Below are 25,984 nucleotides of genomic sequence, written 5' to 3' on the forward strand. Positions count from 1 at the left end.
CTCCAAGTGTGAGGCACTTTTTCGGTAGCCTTGCAACTTAACTCCACTGAAGGGATATGAAAAGAGATGCTGTGTGATGGTGAAATTGGAGTGATCCTGTGATTGTGTTTTGTCTGGAAAAACAGTGTTAGGTTATTGCTGTGGCTCTGGGCCAAGTGGCAGGGTTCTGTATGCAACTGTTTCTCCCCAATCGTGAGGTGGAGAAATCTACTTTGCCACTGAATAATAAGAGTATGAAAACTAGTTTATCTATGGTGTGCATTCAATATACTTAGTGTAATTTTGGAAAAATCTCTCTTGCATCACTAATGTCATATTTTTCTTTTTACTCCATTAATTTAGAGCTTTTAGGCCCAACAGTGGCCTCAATTATGGTTCTGAACATTTGTCTTGAATGCGAAGTAGGACAAAATCTTGTTTCGCTGGTATTTTAGAGTATTCTTGATTGTCCTCTTGAATAGTGTTTGAACATCCTGAACCAGTCATCCACAAGGTAGAGTGGCACCGCCCTCCCTGGAATGCTAGAAGTGCAACATCATTCTACACAGTATCTAGTAATCATTTGCATTTTTGAGGCTCTTTTTCCCGGCAAGATGGATAATAAGATGTTGTCCATCCGTACTGTGCTTGAAGTACTGACACTCCTTAAGATAAAGCACATTATTCAGTCTTTTTTCCCATTTTATTAATTCAAATTTTTATTCGTACATTGGGTTTTTACCCACTTCTTTGCAAATAATTTATATATTGCTTTTAGTTCAATTAGCCCCCTGATACATTACTTTTATAGTTCCTTCGTGAATTGAGTCCTTTTTTGACACACTTGTGCCACTGTAAAGAGCCATTCGCAAATGGTTTGGAATTCTACTGCATCATTCAGGGTAGCTGTGTCTGGCAACATAGCAGGCTCTATATTCAGGTACACTTACCTCCTTGAAACTTTCTTTTTTTTGTCATACTGCGAATGGTCTTGAGTTTGAATCACTTGTCATCATTTTTCAGATCACGGATTGTTACATAGCGATACCGCTTATTCACTTTTTGGTTCCTATTTTTGCTATTCCATGTAATCACTATACTGAAGATTGCGCCTTAACTTTTTATCTCACTGAATTTCACCAATGAAACCTTGCCTACTAGTTTTTGGCTCTTGATTCATTCCTACCTAAGTGGACACTGAGTGGCGTTGTATTTTACCCCCCACTGGCTTTTTCTCGGTTTCCTCACCTAATTTTAAATTTTTACAATTTAATTTTAAATGTAATTTTTAGATAAATCCTCCTTACAGAGTAGGCCAGAAAAGACCACATAAATGGCTCCTTATCACCTGCTGAATCCTTGTAATTTGGCAGCAAATGTGTTCAAATATAATAGTAAATCTTTAATGATTTCCAGAATCAGCTGTGCTCTTGCTGTGTCCATGACGTCCTGGTGATGACCTACAAACAACCACTAGCCAAAACACTGTTGGTATGCTGCTAAACGACAGATTTTGAAACAAACCAGTTTAAATAGACATTTTGTGCCCTAAACACCCTGCAGCAGTATATTGCTGTTTTTGTTTGGAACACTTTTGGGCCGTTTGCCTCAATCTTGAATAGTGTGTTCACTTTTCCATCACTGACCATATTCCACTTGCCTTACTGTATTCTCATACTCATGCTAAATAAAGTTAAATGCACTTTTTTCTTTAAAGTTCACATGATTTACTGATGTAGAATGGCTTTGGAACCAATTGTGACTCTTTTGTAGCCCAGTAGACACACCTTCGGGAGATATTATTCTGTTACTCTTTAACATATTTCAAAGCCTCTTCCTTCCTTTTTATTCTCAAAATCTCATTTGTGTCACTACCACAGACAGAATACCATAATAAGATAATCAATGTGTTTCTTATTGTGCCTGCAGAGTCAAGGCAATAAGTCAGAAGGCCTGTATAAAAAAAGAGAACATGTCAAAAGCTAGAAGCAACAAGTTTTGCTTCGTCTCTGGTGACCCTCTTCTACCACCTCCCTAAAGTATACTCTTTTTCTTGTGTTATACAAGTTAATTAACTGAAAAATGGAGGATTACTACATTTGCAGTACAGAAGGAAGTAGCGAATGGTTGCAACACCTTTCTTCCCAGCGAATTCATGCATCTGCTTATTTTTCTGAATGTGACACTGACGCGGATGCGCAGGTGAAGCATCTCCTTCTAGTCAATGAACCTAATGAATCAAGAGGATGGCTAACAGATCTGATTCTTGTACTTTGTATGTGTTTCTGCTACCTGCTCTCTGTGGGTTTTATAAACTACAGCCTAAGGAAAATGGCCATGGTAGTTTCCAAGAAGCCTGGAGAAGTAGACTCAGGTTCTAGTATCTCAAACGTTGCCGTGGTCTCGGCTAGTGAAGGAGTTCCATCAATATTTAACTTTCAAGCAATCCTATTTGCCGTATGAAAAGAGATGATTTTATGAGCGATGTATGATGGTTTAAATTTCGAATCAGAAATGATTGTCTCCATAGTTAAAGTTCTAGATTTTTGTCTAAGAGTGAGACCTGCAGTAGTGCCTTCGAAGAGGTGATAATCCTGCCCCTGAGAAAAGACCTTTATCAAGCTGTTAACACACAGATAGAGGCAAAAAAGTAAAGAGACTGCTTTAAATGCCAACACCCCGTTTTTCATATTACCCTGTACAACACCTAGCTCTACGCAATGTGGTATAAATAGACAACAAATAAGTTGAACTTTTTTTGCAAGGCTTTTTAAACTAGGCACTGTTTTCAAATTCATAGTTTCTTTCAACTAGAACACAAGTGAATGAAAAGCACTTACTGTAAAACGCTCATCTTTAATTGGAGTCCGTGCAGTAATTCTATTACACGATGCACATCACCAAGAAGCTGGTGAGTGGCTATAATTTTCTTGGCGTTTTGATGGGAATAGTTTTCCTCCAAAAATGATAATCCATGCAAGTGTCCATTCTTCAACCACTCTTTGTCATACCAATATTTCAAGCCAGATCTCTGACCTAAAGGCGAAACATTGAAAGGTCTACAATAAAAATTACTGACTTGTTACGATAATCCATTTTAAGTCTAACATAGTGCATTGTAAATCAGACAGCTGCACATGACCAAAAATGCTACATTCTGATTGCCTCGTGTGTGTATGTACATTTTTATTGTATGTTAACTATTAACAAATGATAAAACATATATAGTCTATAACAAATGTTGCTGTGTATAATATATAAATGACGATCCCAGCTTAGTTAAAACATCTTAAGTTATGCAAATTAGACAGAAAATTAAGTTTCTGTTTTAAAAAAGAGTGGAAGCAGTCATGGACTGCACAATTTTCACAGTTTCAAACAATTTACATATATAATACAAACAAATGGAAAATATATTTGTGGGCTTTTTATTCCAGGACATTCACGCAACAGAGACAAGAAACATATTCATGTACATATTCTGTCTCCTTCACAGGTCACTGAATATTTCTAAAGTTGTCTGCTAGTGAAGGCACATTCTGCGAGCTAGGTGAACATTCCAGTACTTTATTAGAATCCTGTAATGTCCACTGGCAGCTGTTCTGTAAAGAGGTTGTAGTGATTTGCGGCTGAAACCGTAATTATGCTTCTCACTAGTGCTAGCTAGGAATCACCTAGGTAGATAGCGACCTAAACCCCCTGTCACCGCCAATTCCTTTGCCCTCCAACAGTTTCCTTCTTAGGACTTATTTCAATTCTACAAATCTTACTCAAACAGCACTGCATTCAGAAGTGTCTCATTTTGCTATGAATATAGAATGCTAGTGCTATAGCTGTTCATTGGCATTGTGTGAGGAAGCTGCAGTATTACACAGGTGAACCAACTGACAGACTGCTGTTGCAAGTACATTTTCCTCAGCATATTAGACATTTATCTCACATGGATCCAGAAAATATTTGTGAATTTACAGAAAAAGGACCCTCTCTTCTAGAGAACTTTCTATTTTTCCAGGAGATAACCATGATAGAAAATAATTTCCTCGCAAACATGATTCATCAAATCCCGGCAATCAGAATTTCATAGATTACTATCAAATAAAAATACATAATTCCTCAAATCAGTAGGATTCCACTAACAAATGATTTATATTGTGATGACGTCCTTTTTATGTGATCATCATTGTGACCTTAAAGCCAGTCATTCACTATAATACATTCCTTGGAGCCGCAAAACGACAGAGCTTTATAACAAACAAAAATTCACACTGTTATCCTTCTTGCAACTTTCCATCCAAGTAATCCAATGAAAAACACATCACAATTATGCGAAATTCCTGCTATTTTTTAAGAATTTTATTTAAAATGCTAATATTGTCCAAGGAGGGTTGCTGACACTCCCAGGTGGCTGCTAACCACGGTGGAGCAGACTCCACTCAATCAATACCTACCTAGGAATGCTCCCCTCCCACCACCTTAGATAGTATGGTTTATACGCTATACTCTTCCTGAAATAGGAAAATGTAGCCTGTCCTTGGTAATAACTGAAATAAAAGACGATTATCTAAGGGCAACACTTCATTTATGCTAAGGAAAGATTAATACATCTGACTCCTCTTTAGGGGTGACTAGGTTTGCATACCTACAGTGGAGGTTGGCCACCTATGTGCTTTTTATGGCAAGAAGAATTGCCTAGCTGGACAGATTCATTGAGCCCATTTCTGAGATTCTAAGTATTCTACAACTTTATAAACATGTATATTTAATAGGGGTGGGCAAATAATTCCCCTCTCTCAGCAGAGTATGCAGAGTTTTGCCAACTCTGTGTTCGGCTTGGAACGAGGAGTTCCGGCAAAACTATGCCAACCGCTGCATTGCGGAGTTTTTTCTTGGAGGCGTCTCGCCAACATTGAGTTGTCGAATGCAAATTTGCATTCACTAGTGTGATTTGTGGGCGGCATGTTGCGACCGTGCACGCTGAAAAGCTGCCACTAGAGTAGAAAATCTACTTTGCTTATGCCAACACAGTGGTAGAAGCCTTGGTTTGGAAGGATGAGCCCACAGTGCTGCCAAGTTCTGCTTGATGACTAGTGTATAGCAGATATTAATGCAAAGGATTATCCATCTTGACTAAGTCCTTTTCTGCAAAGCCCTACCTTTGCCCCCGAGCACCCCAGAAAAAGCTGTTCCGTCCATCCAATGGTCTTTGGTGTGATCAATGTAAAACCTTAAGGCCCCTTTTGCGGGCCAGCCTATGGAACCTTTCCTTCTAATTCGAGGACTAAGGTGGAGAAAATAATGTTGGGAGGGTGATACAGTGCGAAACATGTTAAGGTGTCCCGACTTTGCAAAAAGGCCACCCTGGTCCATAGCACCAGTTTGTCCAAGGGAAACATGTGGTAGGGTGATTGTATAGAGATAGCCTGGAGTTCACTTATGCGATGAGCTGACAATCATAATAAGGAAGAAAGATTTGAGTCAGGAGAAGCAAAAATCAGCGCCCCCTTGCCTCAAAGGGGGTACAAAAGAGAAAATTCAGTATCCAATTAAGATCCCACTGTGTTATCACAAACCGTTTGGGAGGAAAGTTACATCAAACATTTAATGAACCGCATCACAATAGGTGACTTGAATAAGGATAGTTGGATGGGCAAATGCAAAACGGGCAAAAGGATCGACAAAGAACCTTACTGGTGCCCACTGCAAGACCTTGTTTAGCCAAAGACAAAATAAACAATAAAACATACAACAGTTTTTTTTCCCAAAGGATCTGTTTTGCAGACTCCACATCATGCCACACATCTTTCCTAGTGCCCGGTGTAAATGGACTTTGTAGATGCACTCCTGGCCGTGAGAATGACATCTACACAGGCGGTGGATTAAACGCAGTCACCTGTCATTGCTCAATCTCCATGCACGGAGGAGTAGATTCTTCTGGTCCGGGTGGAGAACCCAGCCATACTGTTGTGACAGAAGACCATCCCAAAGCAGTAGACAGATTGGAGGACAGATGTTCATGCCCAAAAGTTCCAGGTACCATACTCTCCTGGCCAAATCTCCAGCCACTAGGATTACTTGGGTCTGGTCATTCCTGATCTTCAGAACTCTGGGCAGGAGAGTCAAAGGCAAAAAAAGGGCGTACCGAAGTACTGTGCTCTGCTTTAGTCTGAATGCGCCTTCTAGAGAGTGTTTTTGTGAACTCCATCGTGCTGTAAATTTTACACTACACATACTCGACAGAGGTGAAAAAAATCCAGCCAGGGTTCTCCCCAAAGTCACAAGATGCCCAACGCCACCTCAAGATGCATCCTCCCCATTTGTATAGCCCCAGGCGTCACTGATGACCTGACGCTCCAACTGACTCCAGAAGCAAAGTGTCCTTTAGCACAGAACCTAGGACCTCACTCCCCTCTTCTTGCGGCAGTAGCACAAGGCGATGGAGCTGTTCGTGAGAACCTGCACTAGCCTTCCTTTAGCCGATAGTGGGAATGGCAGAACAATGCCAGGTGGTCTGCTGTTTTCTAGTGGTGCCTACAATTAACTGTGGCAAGCCCCCCCCCCTTTTTTTATTTAGTAAATGTATTGACTTCCTTCACAATCTTACAGTACATAGATCAAACAGCAAGTATTACAGTACTTTATACACTGCGCGTCCAAAATTCATGTAATGTCACACTATAAATCCAATAATTATGATGTCATCCTACTGGTCTGAACCACTGTCAGGAGAAATGCATTAGATGAAGATCAAGAATAGAAAAATACAATAAATAACAGTCAGCATCAGCATGTTTACAAGTACAGGCGCTTAAATTGAGTCTGGCACCACTGATTAGGGCATGCATCTTTGCATGTGGGGGACATATCATCCCCATAGTATGGCCCTTTCGGTAGTCCAAGGGGCTAATAATTCAGTAGCTCAATATGGTTAAATTATTTCGACATCCTGCTATCCACTGGCTCAGCAAGCATCGGACTACGCAAATATTCCTCGAGTAGGACCATATATCTTTCAGTCTTGATTGCACAGGCATGAGTCCTCAGTAAGCCGCAAGCTGTTCCCACCAATAAGGCGGCATCTTTAAGCCAGTCTGCCACCTGGGGCAAAGCGCGGCGTCCCCATCTCATCGGCGTAGTCCCCATCTCATCCCTACGTTTGGCTAGCAGTAACAGAAGCGCAGCCAGTTTGCACCAATACGGAGGCATCGCTTGCACAAATCCTAATAGTGCCACTAGGGGAGAGCCCTAGTATGTCACCCAATCGAGCAAAAATCTCTTCCCAGTATGTTGAGACACCCGGGCATGTCCAGGAGAGGTGTAAGAAGTCAGGGGCAGAGCACCTGCCACATTTGGAGTCTCACCCAACTCCCATTTTGAGCTTTCCCACAGGGGTATGATAAAGTCGGTGTAGAAATTTGAAGTGTGTAAGTCGAAGATGGTAGTTTGGGGATAATAAGTGTGGCTGCGAACAGCAGTATTGCCATTGTGTGTCTGTGTCCCATGCTGTCTTACTGTTAAGTATGTGCACTGGAGCAGTGAGTTGCATGTCAGCGTACAGTCTCGTGATAAGTCTACAGTGCAAGATAGTTGTAAGAAACATCTCCGGCACATGGAATATCGGAGGGGCATCGGGGAACTCCACAAATAGCGTGCGGATGGCTGTGCGCACTTGAAAATATGTGAAGGTAACAAGAAAGGTAGTAGCGCTGGCCTGGAGGGCGTCCTGTGAGGAAATATAGGCGTTGTTGGGGAATAGTGCGCCCATGGATGTAAGTCCAAGCTTCCGCAGTCCAGTGCAAGTGCCAGAATCAGATGTAACTGTGATTATACGATTACTGTGGAGGGATCGCGCTTCAAGGTCCTCATTTTTGGCTCTGGTGAACTCCAGAACCTTGCCCATTTTTAGCACTTGCTCCCTTCCCTCAGCCTGCATGTCGTCCATGTTAGATACCTGTTGCTCCAGTTGGTCAATGCAGTAGTCATGTTTGTCTACTCTCTGCTTGACCTGTTCCAGGCTGTTAGTAAGCGATCTAACTCAGCGTCATTAGTCTTAAGACTGGAGCTGACCTCAACAAGAATATCCTTAATGTCTACAATGTGTTTCAGCGGACCGCTAGAGCGTTCCGGTGATATTTCAGAATGCGTGCAGGGTTCCCCTAGCCTGGTGCTGCGCCTGCTGTCAAATTGTTGTTTTGCGTGTTTGCTGTAGTTTTTCCCCATGGTGAATCGGTTTTGGCCTGACGTGTCCGGTGTGGTGTCCAGTGGCGCTAGCAGCAATAGAGGTCAGCACAGTTACCGACACTAACCCCTCAGCGCCAGATCAGAGGGACAAGATTACGTTTTTTCCTTGTAGGCAGTCCGGTCTAATCCCAGCCGGTGGCCCAAACGCCAGCGAGGCCAAGGGACCAGCACCTGCATTGAGGCACCAACTGCGCAGCTTCACCTATTGCCCTTCACCTCGTGGGGTGCTTCTGCTATGTTACCCCAGGCCGAAAGGCCTCATGGGGCACACCCGGGGGAGTCGGGGTGGGCGGGGGAAACAGCGTAACCGTAAGGGGCGGCCCAAGACCATGATGCGCCAAAGGGTCTCCAAGTTAGAGGCTATGTATCAGCTCAGGCGGTTCAAAAGGCAGGGCATGCAGACCAGGAAGCCCAGTGGGGGAGGGAAGGTCCCTGCGAAGATCGCGGACCATAAAGGCGCTGCACTTCTTCTCCACAACTGCACAGTGTGGGCCGCTCTGGTATCAACACAGGGGGCTCCCAGGGCCGCCAGCGCCGCCGCCCTCCAGTAGATGCAGATCCTCTGTGCAAAGATATGCCCAGGGAAAAGCCACGCTTCAACTACTGTAGTCCACCAGTGCCAGTATGGATGCAGGCCAAGTTTCCATCCAGGGCTAACGAGGAGCATCTGCAAGAGCCAGGGGACCCCTGCGGAGCGGCTAACCTCTGCCTCCATCCGCAGTCACACCTTCATGGTAAGCATGGGCGTGTAGCAACACAGGGGCAGCCCCCACCCTCTGTCAGGCAGGCACTCACCGGGTTCAGCCGGGCCTCATGTGCAGCTCTACGGGCGGGCCAGGGGGGAATCCCTTTACAGTGTACCCACTCACCTACCACCGGCATGCACCCCTCGCATCTACTGATGCACTCCTCGTCCGGAGAGGAGGCAAAGCGGTTCACTGGTGGACCCTGGAACTGCACCTCCCCGCCTCCTTAAGGCTGCCGGCCACAGCAGCACCAGCGCAGCCTACTCAGTCATTGCAGTCTCAGCTCCGCCCGCAGGCCAGACTACTCAGTCACCGTGCGCACTCCTGTCGCCGTCTCCACCGATGGTGCTGCACGCCCCGCAGCTATAAATTATGCCCCACCGTGACCACTAGTGAGCCATATTCACAGTCCTGCAGTCCGTTTCACGTGGATTTCTGCCAGATTTCAATCTTGCCCGGGAGAGCCCTCTCAACGAGCAGGTATCTTGCTGCCCAGACAAGCTCCGCCCCATGGCAAGCCCACTTTAAAAACCAGTCTTCAAGGTAGAACCTCAGGGTGCATGAAGGCACATTTGACACAGCTTTGAATCTTGTCCTGGGCCCAACCACCAGAGGCACACCTTGTGCAGGTCCATCACCAACATCTGTTTATGACAATTACTGCATGGTTTGAATCGTTAGTTTTAGGAGTGGACATCTTTCAATTGAACACTGGAATTCAGATTGAAAAACTTGTCAAACCAGTGAAAAAAAGGAACTAAGTGCTGGATCTGTGTAGGTAAGTGTGGAAAGAAAGGAACAGACATCTGCACCACTCCAACACTCCTGGGGTGAAAAGTAGTCAATGCCGAGCTGCACAACACCATCTGGCAGAGGCAAAAGCACTGCTATGAAAATTTCCTGATCCAGTTTGGCACCTGGGTAATATTCTAAAGATGAGGAATCGGAGGTTAAGAGCATTTATCAGAAAGACGGGGCATTAGATGAGCATCTGAACAATAACACAGCTGCTAACTGGAACTTAATGTAGGTGTACTTGATAGTGGATTGTGCCAAGTTAAACTGATAAGGCAAGAAACCGGGTGCAGTCCTTACCTTTACCTTGACAACAGACAAAAGGGTTTCCATCTGGCTTATTGAGTTTTAGTGGCAAAAAGGCACTGACCGGAGCTAAAATATCTCCGAGTTTGTCTAGCTGTGAAAACTCCCAGTGTTCAGGAGCTATGCCGATAAGCTCAGGGATACTGGATTGTGTGGCAGAATATGCCAGTTGTCTCTTTAAAACAGATTGGGGAGCAATTACAGCAATTGCAGAAACCTTGTAAGGTTTACGTCTTGGAAATCTCATCTTTCAACCTTAGCAAAATGCAACAGTGTGCTGTTGCAATAAGAAGCTACAATAATCCTTCAGTGACTAATGAACAAAAAATACTAAGTGGTGTAACAAACTATGGGGTGTGTAGGTGCTGCAAACCATGTGAAAAAACTCTTTGGATTTCATTGAAAGTTATATGGAGGTGGTATCAATATTTGCTTGGACCGTAGCTAGTATTTATTCCCCAAAGAACAGAGGATGGCGGAAAGGAGGATTTGACAGGATTTCATTCTGAGACACGGAAAAAAGAAGAGCATAGTAGGAAAAAAGTGTGTCAAAAAGCAGAATCTTATGTAGAAGAACATGCTGGTCATGAAAAGGAAGTACACCACAAAAAAATATCCCAAACAACTGCAGTGTGTATCTATCTATATGTCCATCTATATGTTTGAGACTATACAGTTTGCATAAGCAGTGTAAAGGAGAATATATCAATACAGACATTTCATGTCTTAAACCTTTAGCAACATTCTTTTAAAACATGCTGAGGCCATGGCTAATTGAGAATTATCTCAAGCAAAAAAAGTATACCATCCTCAACTGTACTAATAGATTTATCACAAAACAATGAGAAGGTGTATATAGAACGTAATAGGAAAACAGACGACAACAATTTATCTTTTCAGATTTCATACTTGCATACACCATTTATATTCTGGCTACTACTTCTGAGAGAATATTAGTAAAAGGCCAAACGTTAATATAATCTGTATATGCCTATGTTCAAGAGCCTCAAGATTCAGGATACTATTACTAACATGCAACATATTTTTTCTCTCTCACTCACTGTGTTAACTCTTTCTTCTCCTAGCCCTCACAATTGAAATTCTCCAGAGAGACACTTTTTATTTTAAATTAATTTGGTTTCTCCAACTATCCAGGAAAGAGAAAGCTTGACACACAACAGAGTTACTTTTTAAGGGGAAAAAAAATCAACACCTGGAAGCTATATTTTCTCAGCCCATGCAACGTCTTTGTCCCGAAAGTAGCTTAAACAGACACTTCTGACAAATAAATGACCTTTCTTGTACAAATAGTGAAAAAAGATAAAACCAGCATGTCATCAGTAACATTTTTGTAAAGTACTACGCAACCAAGATGGTGTAAGCACCCTACCAAGTTGCAAGATGCCCCTTCCATAGGCTCCATAATGGGACCATTCTCATCAGAATGCATAAACTATCATCATTAACAGATCAATAGTAATATCTGGAAAGATCAAGGCATAATATAGTACACATAATAAAAGTCAAGTGCTAGAAAGTGGAACACAAGATATAGAGAGGTTTTCTGACTAAGACAGGATGTACCAAAGAGGATGAAGTTTAATAGTGTCAGAAGTTTTCTTTGTTTCCTGAGAGAGTAGGGGAGAAGTGAAAGAGGGGAAACTTAAGTTTGTGATCTTATGTGGATTTGGAGGAGATCTTTAGATGATCTCTAGTCAGCTGGAACTTAAATACAGACAGAACAGGCTACTCTTGAGAAAGATTTGGCAGCTTTGCATGATTTGAATAATTTGGTTTCCAGTCCCAGCCTCCAATGGATCTCACACTCTTGTTGCCATCTGAGATTTTCAGGGAAACCCTAAGGTACCTTGGGGTGCCAATTCTGAATGATCTTAAAAGTGATGCATGCGAACTTAAAATGATAATTGCCCACCTGCCCCCTGTGTCGCCATTGAGGGACGCAACGCAGACTGTCGAGTCATAGCAGCAGGATAGCGACATCGACTGCGTGGGCGGCAGACCTGCTGAAGCACCCCTGTGACATCTTCCCAACTCAGTGGGGTGGCAGGGTGTAATTGAGAGGATGCGGGACACTGGGGCCTACCTGGGAGTGCAGCGCTGACCACGTGGGGCCTACCTACACCCTGAAAGAGGACTTGTTGACTTTAGGCTCCCGCCAGCGGCCCCTACAGAGATCAGAGGCGCTGATCAGTGCGCAACTCTCTGGGGTGTCAGAGCGCTCCAAAGCATTGCCCCGACATTACAGGTGTTTCTGCGCATCCCCACAGTCAACAAGTGTCGGCGCTGTTGCCACCGCCGCCCTGCCTACAGGCCATTGGATTGGGAGATGCGAGGCTCTGTTTTGCCTATCTTAGTGCACTAGAGCGGTCACCACATTACAGCACAGCTCTCCAGCCGCTCCTCTGCTCTCTACTAGATTCCGCCTGATGCCCCTGAGGGCGATTGGCGCACTGAACGACAGACCGGTCGCGGCAGACTGGCCCAGTGTAAGCGGAGGGGCAGCACTAGAGCCCGATTGCCCCGGTCCCTGCTCCACTTGCGGCCTACCCTCGTCTGGACCCTGCACCTACTCAAAGGCCCAAGAAGTGGCACCCTGAGCTTCCGTAGGACTACGCCTGGTCTTCTCCTGCTCCACCCTTTCTCAACGTCTTCAGGTCTCTGGAGTTGAGACCACGAGCATCGCTTGGAACAGACTGCTGCTGGCAAGGCGCCGCCCTCCCCGGGGTCTACGGCACAAGACACCTCCACTAAGCGATCATGCCCCACTTAAAGACCGGAAAAAAGCCCTCAACAGCCCCTAAGGACAATACGGTCATGGCCCTGTGGAACAAACCGCGATCGGTCCCAGAACCGGACACGGCGTCAGCAGCCGGAGGCCGCTCAGAACCGGTCACGCAAACCTTTATGACCCTCTTTATGCATGAACTCAAATCCAAAATAGGTCCCTGCGCACAGAGGTCCAGGCCTGTGTCAAGGAACTCTGGAAAGATGTGGGGGAGTTAGGAGGGCGAGTAGACTACCTCAAGAAGACATTAGATGCCCGTACGGAGGACCAGGAACACCTATGGCAGCAGCTGGCCACCCTTGAAGAGCAACATAGCAACATATAGAGCTGCAGATCAAGCAGGAAGACCAGGAAATAAGGGGGCCCGGAACAACATACGCCTGAGGGGGATTCCGACCGGGGCAGAAGGCTCTGACATCATGACTTTCGTGGCCTACCTACTCCACGACATCAGGGGGGGGACGAGGATGCTTCCCCAACTGCCTTGGACCGTGCACACAGAGTGTCTGGCCCTCCTGGGAGGCCGGGCCCCGTCACTGACATCTTGGCCCGGGTCCATTTCTTCACTGAGAAGGAGGCTATTCTCAAAGCTGCTAGGGACAAACCGGAGATCCCGTTCAAGGGCACGCCCATCCAACTGTTCCAAGACTTGGCCCCCATGACACTAACGACGCAGGGACTTCCGACCCATCACGGACAAGCTCCGGGAACTCAACATCCGCTACCAATGGGGGCACCCCTTTGCTCTCATTCCAGTGGGAATCCAAGCGCCGTGTGCTACGGTCCCTATAGGGAGGCAGCCCAACTACTTTAGATCCCTGACACTCTTCCGGCGAGTCCTTCGCGCATGCCCCCCAAGGCTCGAATCCCGCTGAAGCCACAGTGAACCACGGTGCGTCATGCAAGACATCCATCCTTCCGGGGACCATGCAGCTCTTCCCAAGAAAAACAAGACATAATCCAACATATACGATCCTTGGAGGGAGGACAGTTGCCCTCAGGATCTCAAGCATCTGACAACAAATAGCTGGACACTACACCTGTTGATTAGCATCTCAAGAGAAGCAGGACATTATACAACACATACGATCCTTTGAAGGTGGCCAGTCGCTCACAGGTTCCCAAAAATCTGACAAATAGCTGGACACTGCACCGGCTGACTCCCTGGCTGCCTTCTCTCCATTTCCTGAGCGGTCCCTCTGTGGAAACGGGATTAACAATTCACCCCCCTCTCAGACACTCAGTAGACACTACTATCCAGTGCCTGGTCTATACTCAGACGGCGGCTCCGGACCACGCTCTTGAAGAGAGAAATTGATCTACGAGACGATGACCTGTCCCCACTCCTATTCTTTGGAGAGTGACATCTCCGGGATGGCCTGTGCCCTTACGCCTGGCCTCGCCCTGTACTGGAATAGACTTTGTTGGGGTCTCCGGTCTCCCACTGGGTTTAGGACCACCCGCTCTGCGCACCACTCCAGTTCTCCTGCCTAGGTCAGCGCCTGCCCCTGACACAGAGATCATGAGCTCTGTACCTTGCCTGAAACTCCTCTGCCTTAATGTGAAGGGTCTCAACTCCCCTAATAAGCGTTGTCAGATATGGCGATATCTCCGATTGCAAAATCCAGACACCGTTTATCTGCAAGAAACTCACCTCCTACGAGACGACGTCTCTCGCATGACACACCCTTGCTTTCCCCTTCAATTCTGGGCCTCGGCAACCACTAGGACAGCAGGAGTAGCTATCCTCTGTCGGGCGGTTATCTGTCAGGGGGACTCCAAAATAGTTTGTAGCACGGATGGCAGATTTCTTAATGTAGGGGTCAAGATTGGGCACCGCACTCTCACCCTTTGCAACACTTACACACCGAACCAAGGCCAAGACTCCTTCCTGCGGAGGTTGCTGCGGGAGCACATAATACATGTTGACTCCGACCTCATACTGGGGAGGGGGGACTTTAATTTGGTATGGGAGGCGGGACTTGAACGCAGTGAGGGCTCATTTCATGGGACGGGTGCCATGTCAGCGGCATTGAAGAGACAGCTCATTGAACTAGGCCTTGTAGATATCTGGCGCGATCACTCCCCGGATGTACGTGATTACTCTTACTGCTCCCATGTACACCGCTCCTATTCCCGCATTGACTACCTCTTTGTCTCACACTCCCTGGTCAGGGACACTCTCTCAGCATCTATGTCCGATATCTCGGTCTCCGACCACGCCCATGTGGAGCTCCTGCTCAATGACCGCTTATCTCGTCACAAGCGACCCACCCGTTGGCGTTTCCCCTCTCATATTCTCAGAGACCCTGTGGATGCGGCGGAACGCCGAACTGCCATTGAGTCCTACTTCGAGATCAATGATCTCCCGGAAACCCCTCTCCCTGTACTCTCAGACGCGTTCAAGGCTACGATTTGTGGAACTCTAACATCCATCGCTATTGCTCGGGCGGCCCGCCTGTTCGAAGACAAACTTACACACGACATAAAGACCCTTGAGAGGTTAGACCAGGAGAGCCCCATACATAAGAGGCCCTTAGCTATGCTTCGAGGTCAGCTCCGGGCACATAGAACCAACAAGGCTGAGCATGCTCTCCTAGCACAGCGACAGCGGTACTACGATGGGGGTAACAAGGTGGGCACGGTTCTGGTGCGTCGCCTTCGAACACGGGCAGCCAAAGCACACATTGCTAAACTTAAGCTGGGAGACGGGACTTGGGCCACCAATGAGACTGCTAAGCTTCAATCCTTCCAAAATTATTACGCATCTCTCTACGCACGGTAAACACCTGATCCGGATCAGGTATTGGCTATCTTGGAAGCCTGTGAGTGGTCGCCGATTAGCCGCTGCCACTCTCAACTATTAGAGTAACCTATCACTCCAGAGGAGCTAGCCGGCGCTCTAAAAGATCTCCCACTCGGCAAAACGCCAGGCCCAGACGGGCTACCTGTCTCATTCTACCACACTTTTCTGCCACAGCTTCAATCACAAATGCTACGCCTTTTTAATTATTTTTCCGATGAAATTTGACCCTATACGGATATGGCTGAAATTGCCTTAATCCCAAAGCCGGGAAAATACCTTACGCTCTGCTCCTCCTTCCGTCCCATTGCCTTATTAAACACCGATCTTAAAATTTATACTAAAATCCTAGCTAAATGTCTTCGCGTTCACCTCCCCGGCCTTATTGAGCCAGACCAGGTGGGCTTTATTCACCAACGCCAAGTGGCAGACAACGTACGTTGGGTTGCCCACTTGGTTGGAAAGGCACACCATTGGAAGATACCCTCCAGCTTGCTATCACTCGATGCTGAGAAAGCATTTGACCATGTAGATTGGGTATTTCTCCGACCTATCTTGCAAAAAATAGGGATAGGCCCGCAGATGATCGCTCGCATTATGGCCTCTTACCTCTCTCCACTTCCCAGGGTATGGGTCAATGGCCAGCTCACGCGATCCATTTCCATTCTCGGGGCACTAGACAGGGGTGCCCCCTATCCCCTCTTCTATTCGCTCTCGTAGTGGAACCGCTTGCCATTATGATCCGCCAAGCGCCTCACATTCATGGCATTAGACTTGGGGGCCTAGATCACAAGATAGCTCTCTTTGCAGACTATCTTCTTCTCACGCTGTCAAACCCACGCTCTTCGCTGCCAGCCGTGCACACCTTGCTTCAATCATATGAGCGGGTTTCGGGCCTTAAAATTAATCATGCGAAATCATGGGCTCTCAACCTTACGATCCCGGCGGACGAAGTTGCTGCTATACCGCCTCATTAGGTACCTTGGACTTAATCTCACCCCCAACCTGGCCACCAGGTCCCAAGCCAATTGGCAGGAGTGGAAAACTGCTGTGTTAACAGACGTAAGGGCATGGAATTCCCTACCACTTTCCTGTCTGGGGCGCTTGAACACAGTTAAAATGTCGATCCTCCCAAAGTTACTCTACCTTTTCTAGACACTGCCCACGCCCATCCCAGAGCATCAAATCCAGGGCCTCCAACGCTAGCTCATCGTGTTTATATGGGCAGGGAATAGACCGCGCTTCTCTGGCAAAATTCCCATGCTCCCGCGCGATAGGGGAGGGCTCGCTTGCCCTAATTTGTCAGAGTACTACTGGGCATCACATCTTCGTTTCATTTCGGAGTGGATCGCATGGGAGAGTGAGATAGTATGGTTTCATATGGACAGGGTGGTGACCTGTCGCCCTATCTGGGACCTCGCGTGGCTCTCTGGCGAAACACGTTCTCGCAGCGCCTACATTGCGGTCCCTACCAAGACTCTGCTCGAGATATGGGACAAGTTGGCTATACGCAAAGGCCTCACTACCTTTCCGTCTCCACACACTCCACTTGCCCACAACCCAAACTTCCCGCCAGCCCCCCCACCCACCTTACTTCTCAGAGAGAACAGAGGGGGGATGTAGGACAATTCAGGACCTCTTCGTAGGTGATGTTATCAAAACTTTTGAACAATGCAAGCGGGACTTCCAGCTATCGGAGGGGGAGAGATTTCAATATATTCAACTTAGTCATTGGGTACAGGCGTCCTCCCTATCGCAAGCAGCCACTCGACCTTTCACCTCGTTCAAACAGCTGGTCCGTACGTTTGATAACTCTAGGGGATTAATATCTCGCACCCATCAGTTTCTCCAGCATTCAAAAAGCCCCAACCCACACCCTTACCAACAGCGATGGCAGTCAATCCTTGACACTGATATTGCACCCACTCAATGGGAACAACTCTGGCGTGACATTCCGAAGACCTTCCGTAGCATTCCCCAACAGGAGTCCGCCTACAAGGTAATGACGCAATGGTACTATACTCCCCACAGGCTACATAAACTGTTCCCCGCCTCCTCGCCACTTTGTTGGCGCTGCGCTAACGCCCTTGGAGACTTCATACACATTTGGTGGACGTGCCCACTCTTGACCACCTTTTGGAAGGAGGTTCTTAGCCATATTAAGCTGGTGCTGGGTTACCCACTGCCTGAAAACCCTCTCATGAATGTCCTGGGCCTCCGGCCAGTGAACCTGTGTGCCATGACCCGCCATGATCGGCATCTCAGTCTCCATATGCTCGGTGCTGCAAAACAGACCATTGCTCTTTATTGGAAAAAGGCAGAAACCCCTTCAATTAACGTATGGTTCACCCGCCTGTGGGACACTGTGGCAATGGAGCTGCTCACATCGCGCCTACAGCTCCAGGACACCAAATTCGCTAAATTGTGGCAACCACTGGTAGACTACTTAAGCCGATTGGAACATGCTAGCCTGCAGCCACCGAGGTTGCGGGCCCTACACCTTTTTGAGGATACCATTTGCCCCCAGACCCAGCCAGCCTCTGGAAACCCACCGCTTGACCAACTTAAACTACACCCCTAGATGCTCACCAAGTCATGGAACCCGAAGCTTCTGACATTCTGACTGCCGTGGTTGCATCGGATACTATCCCACATGCCAATGGAGATGACATGCGGTCTTTGCTGCAGCAACAATTGCACTTCAGTCCGTCGCCTCCCGCGCAGCGTCACACCCTCCTCATCCAACTGTCACACCTCTCATTCTCTTCTCTCCTCCCCCCTACTTTTTCTCTACCTCTCCACTTCCCACCTTATTAGTTTTTATTATTGATATATAGTTCTTAGTTCCGCTTGCAATGCCCACATCCAGATCTGGAATGACTATACTTGGGACCGAGCTTTGAAGAGGTAACACCCAGCCTTGTTTCCAGATGAACTGGTTACTGTCTAATGGCCACTGTGGTTCTACGACGCCCGCACAAGAGATTCATCTGTGAGGTACTGTCTTTTGCTATTATCACTGTCTGTTGCCATACGAAGTGTCCCTGATGGAACTGTTCAGATGACAACACTAGATCTTGTATGATGATCGCAGACTCCAGACTGGTCCTATATTGTAGAACTTTGCGACATATGGTTAATTGTCATACTGAGAACTACATTATGGTTTCTTATAAATGCTAATAAAAACAAGTTTAAAAAAGTCAGAATTAAATTGCCAGGATGCTTACCAAAATGAAGATCAGTATTTTCCAAACCCAAGGTTGTCAAGAGAGTAGGGAAGAGTTATGGAGGATTGCAGGATGGATCAAGATGGAGTTAGTGCAGGTTGGTAAAAGTGATGTGCATGAAAATAATGGTTGGGAAGAAAAGTATCGTTGAGCGACTGTGAGCAAAAAACTCGAGATGATAGAAGAGAAAGGAATATGCTACTTACCAGTATGCATCTGTTCTTGGCATGTAGAGCTGCAGATCTACACACTTTTGCATAGATCGCCATCTGGTGTTGGGCCCGGATGTTTGCATTTGTTTTTCCTCTTGGAAAGTCTTTGGAAGTCACGAGGTTGGCGACTCCTCCTTTGGTTCGTATTGCGCATGGGCTTCGGCTCCATCCTCAGATTGTTTTTCGCCAGCAGGGAAAGATGGAGCGTAGTAGTAATAGTAAAGAAACCCATGTGTGTTGTATCTAAATAAGATAGACTGGAACGGATACAGGTAGCCGGGGAGGCGGGTGGGCGTGTGTAGATCTGCAGCTCTACATGCCAAGAACAGATGCATACTGGTAAGTAGCATATTCCGTTCGAGGCATATGAGCTGCAGATTACACACTTTTCCATAGACTATATAGCAGTACCCAACCCTAGCGGCGACCACCGGTATCCGTTGCAGTGGTTTGGAACAGTGTTTTTAGTACAGCCTGGCCCACACTAGCTTGTTGCTTGGTTTGCACATCTACACAGTAATGTTTTGTGAAAGTGTGCGGTGTTGACCATGTCGCTGCTTTGCAGATGGCATCTAATGGTATGTTCCCTAGAAAAGCCATAGAAGCCCCTATCTTCCTTGTAGAGTGGGCTTTAGGGGGAACAGATAGCGTTCGTTTTGCTTTGTGGTAGCAAATCTGTATGCATTTTACAATCCACCTAGCTATCCCCGATTTAGAGATGGGGTTGCCTTGAGAGAAAGAGACAAATAACTGTTTGGTCTTTCTGAAAGGTTGTGTTCTTTGGATATAGTAAAGTAAGGCCCTTTTAACATCCAGTGTGTGTAGAGCCCTTTCCGCAACAGTTTGAGGTTGTGAGAAAAAAAACGGTAACTCTACCGATTGGTTCAGATGGAAGGGGGAAATGACTTTGGGTAGGAATTTTGGGTTGGTGTGGAGTACAACCTTGTTCTGATGCATTTGGAGAAAAGGTTTCTGTATAGTGAGTGCTTGTATTTCACTAACCCTCCTAAGGGAAGTGATGGCCACCAGAAAAGCTGTTTTCCATGTGAGAAATTGCAGCTCACATTTATGTAAATGTTCGAAAGGCGGCCCCATTAGCCTTGTGAGAACTATATTTAAGTTCCACACAGGTGAGGGTGGTACTTCTGGGTGGAATTACTCTTTTGAGGCCTTCCATGAAGGCTTTTATGGCAGGCACCCTGAAAAGTGATAGGTGCTGTCTGTTCTGTAGCTAAGCCGCAATTGCTGCGAGGTGTAACCGAATGGATGTATATACTCGGTTACACCTTTGTAGATGGAGCAAGTAACATATGATGTGCTGTATGGATACATCTAAAAGGGTTGATTGTGTTGTTATGGCAGTAAACAACAAATCTTTTCCACTTTGCTGCGTAGCATGCCCTAGTAGTAGGGCGTCTAGGTTCTCTGATAATGTCCATGCAATCAGGGGGAAGGTTAAGGTATCCGAATTCTAGGATCTCAGGAGCCAGATAGCAAGGTTGAGCTGAGCTGGGTCCGGGTGCCTGATCTCTCCATGGTTCTGGGTTAGGAGGCATGGTGAGAGGTTTAACTTTTGGTGTGGCACTACCGAGAGTTCCAGCAGCGTGGTGTACCACGGTTGTCTGGCCCATGTTGGAGCTACCAGGAGGAGCGTGAAGGAGTGCTGTTGTAGCTCTCGCACCACTAATGGAATTAGTGGGAGAGGTGGAAAAGCGTACGCAAATTTGCCTGACCAGTTCATCCATATAGCATTTCCTTTGGACAATGGGTGTGGGTATCTGGCGGCGAAGCTTGGGCATTTTTTGTTTTGGTGGGTGGCGAAGAGGTCTATGTGAGGATGCCCCCACTTCTGAAAGAACGGGTGAAGAACCTGTGGGTGAAGTTCCCATTCGTGGATCTGTTGCGTCTGTCTGCTGAGCAGATCTGCCATGGTGTTTTGGACTCCTGGGACGTGTTGGGCCAGGAGAAAGATTTTTTGCGGAATTGCCCATCTCCATATGCTCTGTGCTAGTTGAGAGCTGTGGAGAGTGTGTGCCCTCCTGTTTTTGAATGTAGTACATGGCAGTCATGTTGTCTGTGGGAATGAGGACTGCTTTGCCTGAAATCTGCGTCTGAAAGGCTTTTAGCGCTAGAAAGATTGCCAGTAACTCCAGATGGTTGATGTGGAGTAACTTTTGTTGCGGCGTCCATGTGCCCTGCACTGTGAGGTGTAACAGATGGAGCTCCCCAGTCGGAGAGCGATGCGTCTGTAGTTAGGATTATTTGTGGAACCGGGTCCAGGAACGGTCGACCTTTGGAAAGATTTGTGGTGTTCCACCACTGCAGAGGGCGATGGGTGCGACCGTCTACCAACACCAGATCTGTCAGTTGCCCCTGGGCCTGGTTCCACTGGCGTGCTAAGCACTCCTGGAGTGGACGCATCTGGAGTCTTGCATGAGGCACTATGAAAATGCAAGAGGCCATCATCCCTATTAGTTGCATAAACACTCTTGCTGGGAGAGAGTTTTGAAGTATACATTTTTGACGCAGAGCCTGGATGCTTGCAATCCTGGCAGGATTTGGATAGGCTATTGCTTTTGAGGTGTCTATGGTGGCACCGAGGTATTGCTTTGTGTGTGATGGTATCAGGTGGGACTTTTGGTGGTTCACTGTGAAACCTAGCTTGTGAAGTAGCTTGATTGTAGTGGCGGTGTGGTGTACACATTGGTTCTAGGACGTGGCTTTTATTAGCCAGTCGTCCAAATATGGGAAGACGTGAATGTGCTGTCTTCTGAGATGTGCCGTCACTACTACTAGACACTTGGTGAATACCCTTGGTGCTGTTGTGACCCCGAAGGGGAGCACTTTGAATTGGTAGTGTTGCCTGTCCACTACAAATCTGAGGTACTTTCTGTGAGCATGGTGTACTGGAATGTGAAAGTATGCGTCTTTTAAGTCCAGTGTGGTGAGAAAGTCGTTCTGGGAGAGGAGTGGAAGAACCTGTTGAAGGGTTACCATGTGAAAATGGTCTGAATGTATGTAAGTGTTTAGAGGCCTGAGATCTAGAATAGGTTGTAGAGTCTCATCTCTTTTTGGTATCAGAAAGTACAGGGAGTAGACCCCTAAATTTTGCTGATTGACGGGGACTTGCTCTATGGCTTGTTTTTGCAGGAGGGAGATTACCTCCTGTTTTTGAAACGTGGCATGTTCTTGTGACATTGGTCGTTGCCTGGGTGGAATGTTTGGGGGGGGGGGGGGGGGGGGGGGGGTAGATGTTAATTCTAGCAGTACCCTGAATGAATAATTTGAGTCACCCATCTGTCTGAGGTGATGGTCTTCCAGACGTGAAGGAAATTTTGTAGTCTGCCCCCGACCGGAGTGGGATGGTCTGGAGGGAGCAGGGGAAAGTCATTGGGTAGGCGGTGTGGCAGAGCAGGCAGTGTTTGTTTTGCCTCTGCCTCTATTATTATTGCCTCTATAGCCGCCTCTTTGATAACCCCTTGTGAAGGTGGACTAAGGAGGGGATTTGTAGGATGTGGAGGCGCTATCTGAGGAGTAGCCTCTGCCCGTGCCCCGAAAGGAAGAGCGGCGAAAGGAGCGCCTAGGAGGGTGTGACTGTAGGGCTCCCATAGATTTCGCCGTATCGGTGTCTTTCTTCATCTTCGAGGGCCTCATCAACCTTTGGACCAAATAAATGTTGTTGATCAAATGGGTGGTTCAATATGGAGGCTTGTACCTCAGGTTTAAAACCTGATACTCTTAGCCAGGCGTGGCGACGGAGGAGGACACTGGTGTTTATGGCCCTGGAGTCTGTGTCTGCCGCGTCTAGGGCACAGCGTATAGAGGTATTGGTGATGGTTTTCCCCTCTTGAATCAATTCATTAGCCCTATTTTTGTATTTTTCTGGGAGATGGTGCATGATGGTTTCTAGCTCATCATAATGCGCTCTGTCGTATCTGGCCAATAGCGCTTGAGTGTTGGCGATACGCCATATATTGGCAGCCTGTGACGCAGTGCGTTTTCCTGACACGTCTAGGAGCTTGGACTCTTTGTCAGGTGGTGGTGCTTCGCCTGACGCCTGGGAATTTGATCTCTTCCTAGCCGTGGATACCACTAATGAATCCAGCAGTGCAGGTCCTTTAATGTAAGCAGGATCTGTGGGGGCGGCTTTATATTTTTTCTCTATGCGTGGGTTTAGGACCCTAGCCCTGACTGGGTCTTTAAAAACCTCTGGCGCATGTTTGATTACCCCTTTTAGCATAGGTAGTATAACAGTAGACCTATGTGCATCATCGAAGGTGTCTAGGAGGAAATCTTACTCTACTGGGTCAGTATGTAGCTCTACCCCGTGATAATGTGCCGCCCTCTGGAGTAGGTGGTGAAAGCCTAACGAGTCTTCTGGTGGTGATGGCCTGGATGGATAAAGGTCATCTTGTGGGACATCTGGGATGTCTGGATTGTTATAATCATCCCATGGGTCTGGGGATCCAGTAGGGGTGGGGTCTTGTGGCACATCTGCTGGATCGTAGATTGGGTCCCCTTGATCATCATGGTCTAGAGACGGGGTCGGAGAGCGATGAGGCGGAGGTGGAGAGGGTGGAGGAGGTGGGGAAGGCACTCTGAAAGGGGAGGTAGCACAGTCCTTCCTCTTTGGAGGTGGAGGTGGAGCTGGTTTGTCCAAGACAGTGCAAAATGTCCAGTTTTTGGATCCTTGGTAAGTGTCTTTTGCAAAGGATCTAGTGTGAATAGTTCTTGCGACACTGGTTGGCGCCGAGGTTTTCGGGGCCGACGGCTTTCTAGGCTTGTCTGTGCCGTGCTTTTTTGGAACCTCCGCTTTTTTGTTTGGCGCCGAGAGATTCTTCGGCACGGGAGTGTCGGTGCCGAGGGCCTTGTGATGTTTGGTCGGCACTGAGAGGCCGGGTTTCGACACCGAGGGCTTTGGTGCAGGGCTCGGTGTGGAGGTGGAGGCCGATCTCTTCTTCGGTGCCGAAGGGTGTTTTTTGGCACCGCTGGTAGGCTGGCTCGAGCCCAAGCTGCCGGAAGGCTTATTAGGCTTCTTTACCGGGCCCGAAGGTGGGATGTTAGAAGCAGTGTCCTTGGTCTTGCCTAGGCTCGGAGGCGAAGGCGTGACCGAAGCCTTTTTGGGTGTCGGCGCGGGTGTGGGAGGGGGTATTGTACTCACGACCCTCTGCGCCGGGGTGATGTCCTCCACATCTGAGTCGTCGGCTTCGGAAGCACTGACGAGGTCGTCTTCTTCTTTGGTGTGCTGCTGTCCCGGAGCTTCGACATCGTCCCCGAAGATGTCGACTGGAGCGGAGGTCGAGGAGTGCGCCATGTTGCGTCTGGCCCTTCGATCTCGTCTTTTTTAATCTAAAAGACTTGCAGGCGGGACAGTCTCGAGACTCGTGTTCAGGGGAGAGGCAGAGGTTGCACACCTCATGAAGATCGGTGTGGGGGAATTTGGACCCACATCGAGGGCACTTCTTGAAGGGAGTTCTTTCCATCAGCCGAGACCGGAGCCGGGATAGGCCCGAAGGCCGCCGTCGACGACAGGAATCGAAGAAGTGTCGAAGAGAAGGTGATTAAGAAGATTTGTATCTGAAGAATCTCGATGACCGAGGATTTTGCGTCGATCGTTGAACTGGAAAAGTTCGGAACCGGAGCGCGAAGTATTACATCCGAGCCCGATGGCGGAAAAAAACAATATGAGGATGAAGCCGAAGCCCATGCGCAATACGAACCAAAGGAGGAGTCACCAACCTCGTGACTTCCAAAGACTTTCCAAGAGGAAAAACAAACTGCAAACATCCGGGCCCAACACCAGATGGCGATCTATGCAAAAGTGTGTAATCTGCAGCTCATATGCCTCGAACATTAAGGTTCGGCTGACATGGAGGAGGAAGACGGTGGCAGATAGACATTAAAAATTAAGTTTCTCCTCACCGAAGGAGGTTGCCATTTCGGCAAAACAGACTGATCCAATTAAAAATCTTACATAGGGTGTATCTCTCGGGTCCCAGACTGGTTCTGATGGGTAGGAGCGAAGAGGGGCTGTGTAAAAGGCAATGCAACATAGTGGGACGCTTTTTCCACATCATTTGGGAGTGTCCGCCGATCCAAAGTTATTGGAAGAAAGTACTTGAATGTATGAGTGAAGTATGGGGGGTGGAGATTTGGCTAGAAAGCCAAAAGATGTCTCCTGAATGTTTGGGAGCCCACAGACCTGACCACCTGACCACCAAGGATAAACTGTGAGAAACGCTTGACCAGATGGTAGCTAAACTAAACATCGCCCGCCTGTGGGGAGCGACACGGAGTGCCTGGAAAAAAGATATGGATTGGTGTATGGTGCGGGAGAAAACTGTATATGTAGCACGTGGCTGTCCCCGGAAGTGGATAGTGATCTGGACTAAAGAACAAGTTACTTACCTTCGGTAACGCTTTTTCTGGTGGATACAGTATCTGCCTGTGGATTCCTCACCTTGTGAATATCCCCTGCACCAGCATTCCACGGAACTTTTTTTTCCCAGCTCTCTACGCCGACGTGGACGTCATAATGCATCGGCTCCGCTCGCGACTCCGTTATGATGTCACCGGAGCCATAAGAGAGCCACGTCGGCGTGATGACGTCAGTTCCACCCATTTTTTCCGTACCTCCGAGGCGCACAGGTGGACCAACGACAGATTCAAGTGTACATAGTATACAATATACAGCCAAATATACATAGTACATACCATAAAGCACAACAACATCTCAAGCAAGACATCTTTTTAGGTATACAAAGGTGGACAACGGGGAGGCGGGTGGGTCAGTGAGGAATCCACAGGCAGATACTGTATCCACCAGAAAAAGCGTTACCGAAGGTAAGTAACTTGTTCTTCTGATGGAT

The 25,984-nt window shown here is 47.3% G+C and overlaps 1 protein-coding gene across 3 annotated transcripts in view; it reads right to left on the bottom strand.

Annotated features, from left to right (window-relative positions):
* Positions 1–25,984, bottom strand: part of PHF20 (PHD finger protein 20) — a 1,063,788-nt gene that overhangs the window by 66,072 nt on the left and 971,732 nt on the right. For all 3 annotated transcript variants that reach the window (XM_085619024.1, XM_085619022.1, XM_085619023.1), the window contains one exon: positions 2,820–3,015. In XM_085619024.1, the coding sequence (XP_085475150.1) occupies positions 2,820–3,015 (196 nt within the window). The remainder of the gene's footprint in view (positions 1–2,819; positions 3,016–25,984) is intronic.

This window comes from Triturus cristatus, chromosome 7 (assembly GCF_964204655.1).
Source record: "Triturus cristatus chromosome 7, aTriCri1.1, whole genome shotgun sequence".
NCBI lineage: Eukaryota > Metazoa > Chordata > Amphibia > Caudata > Salamandridae > Triturus > Triturus cristatus.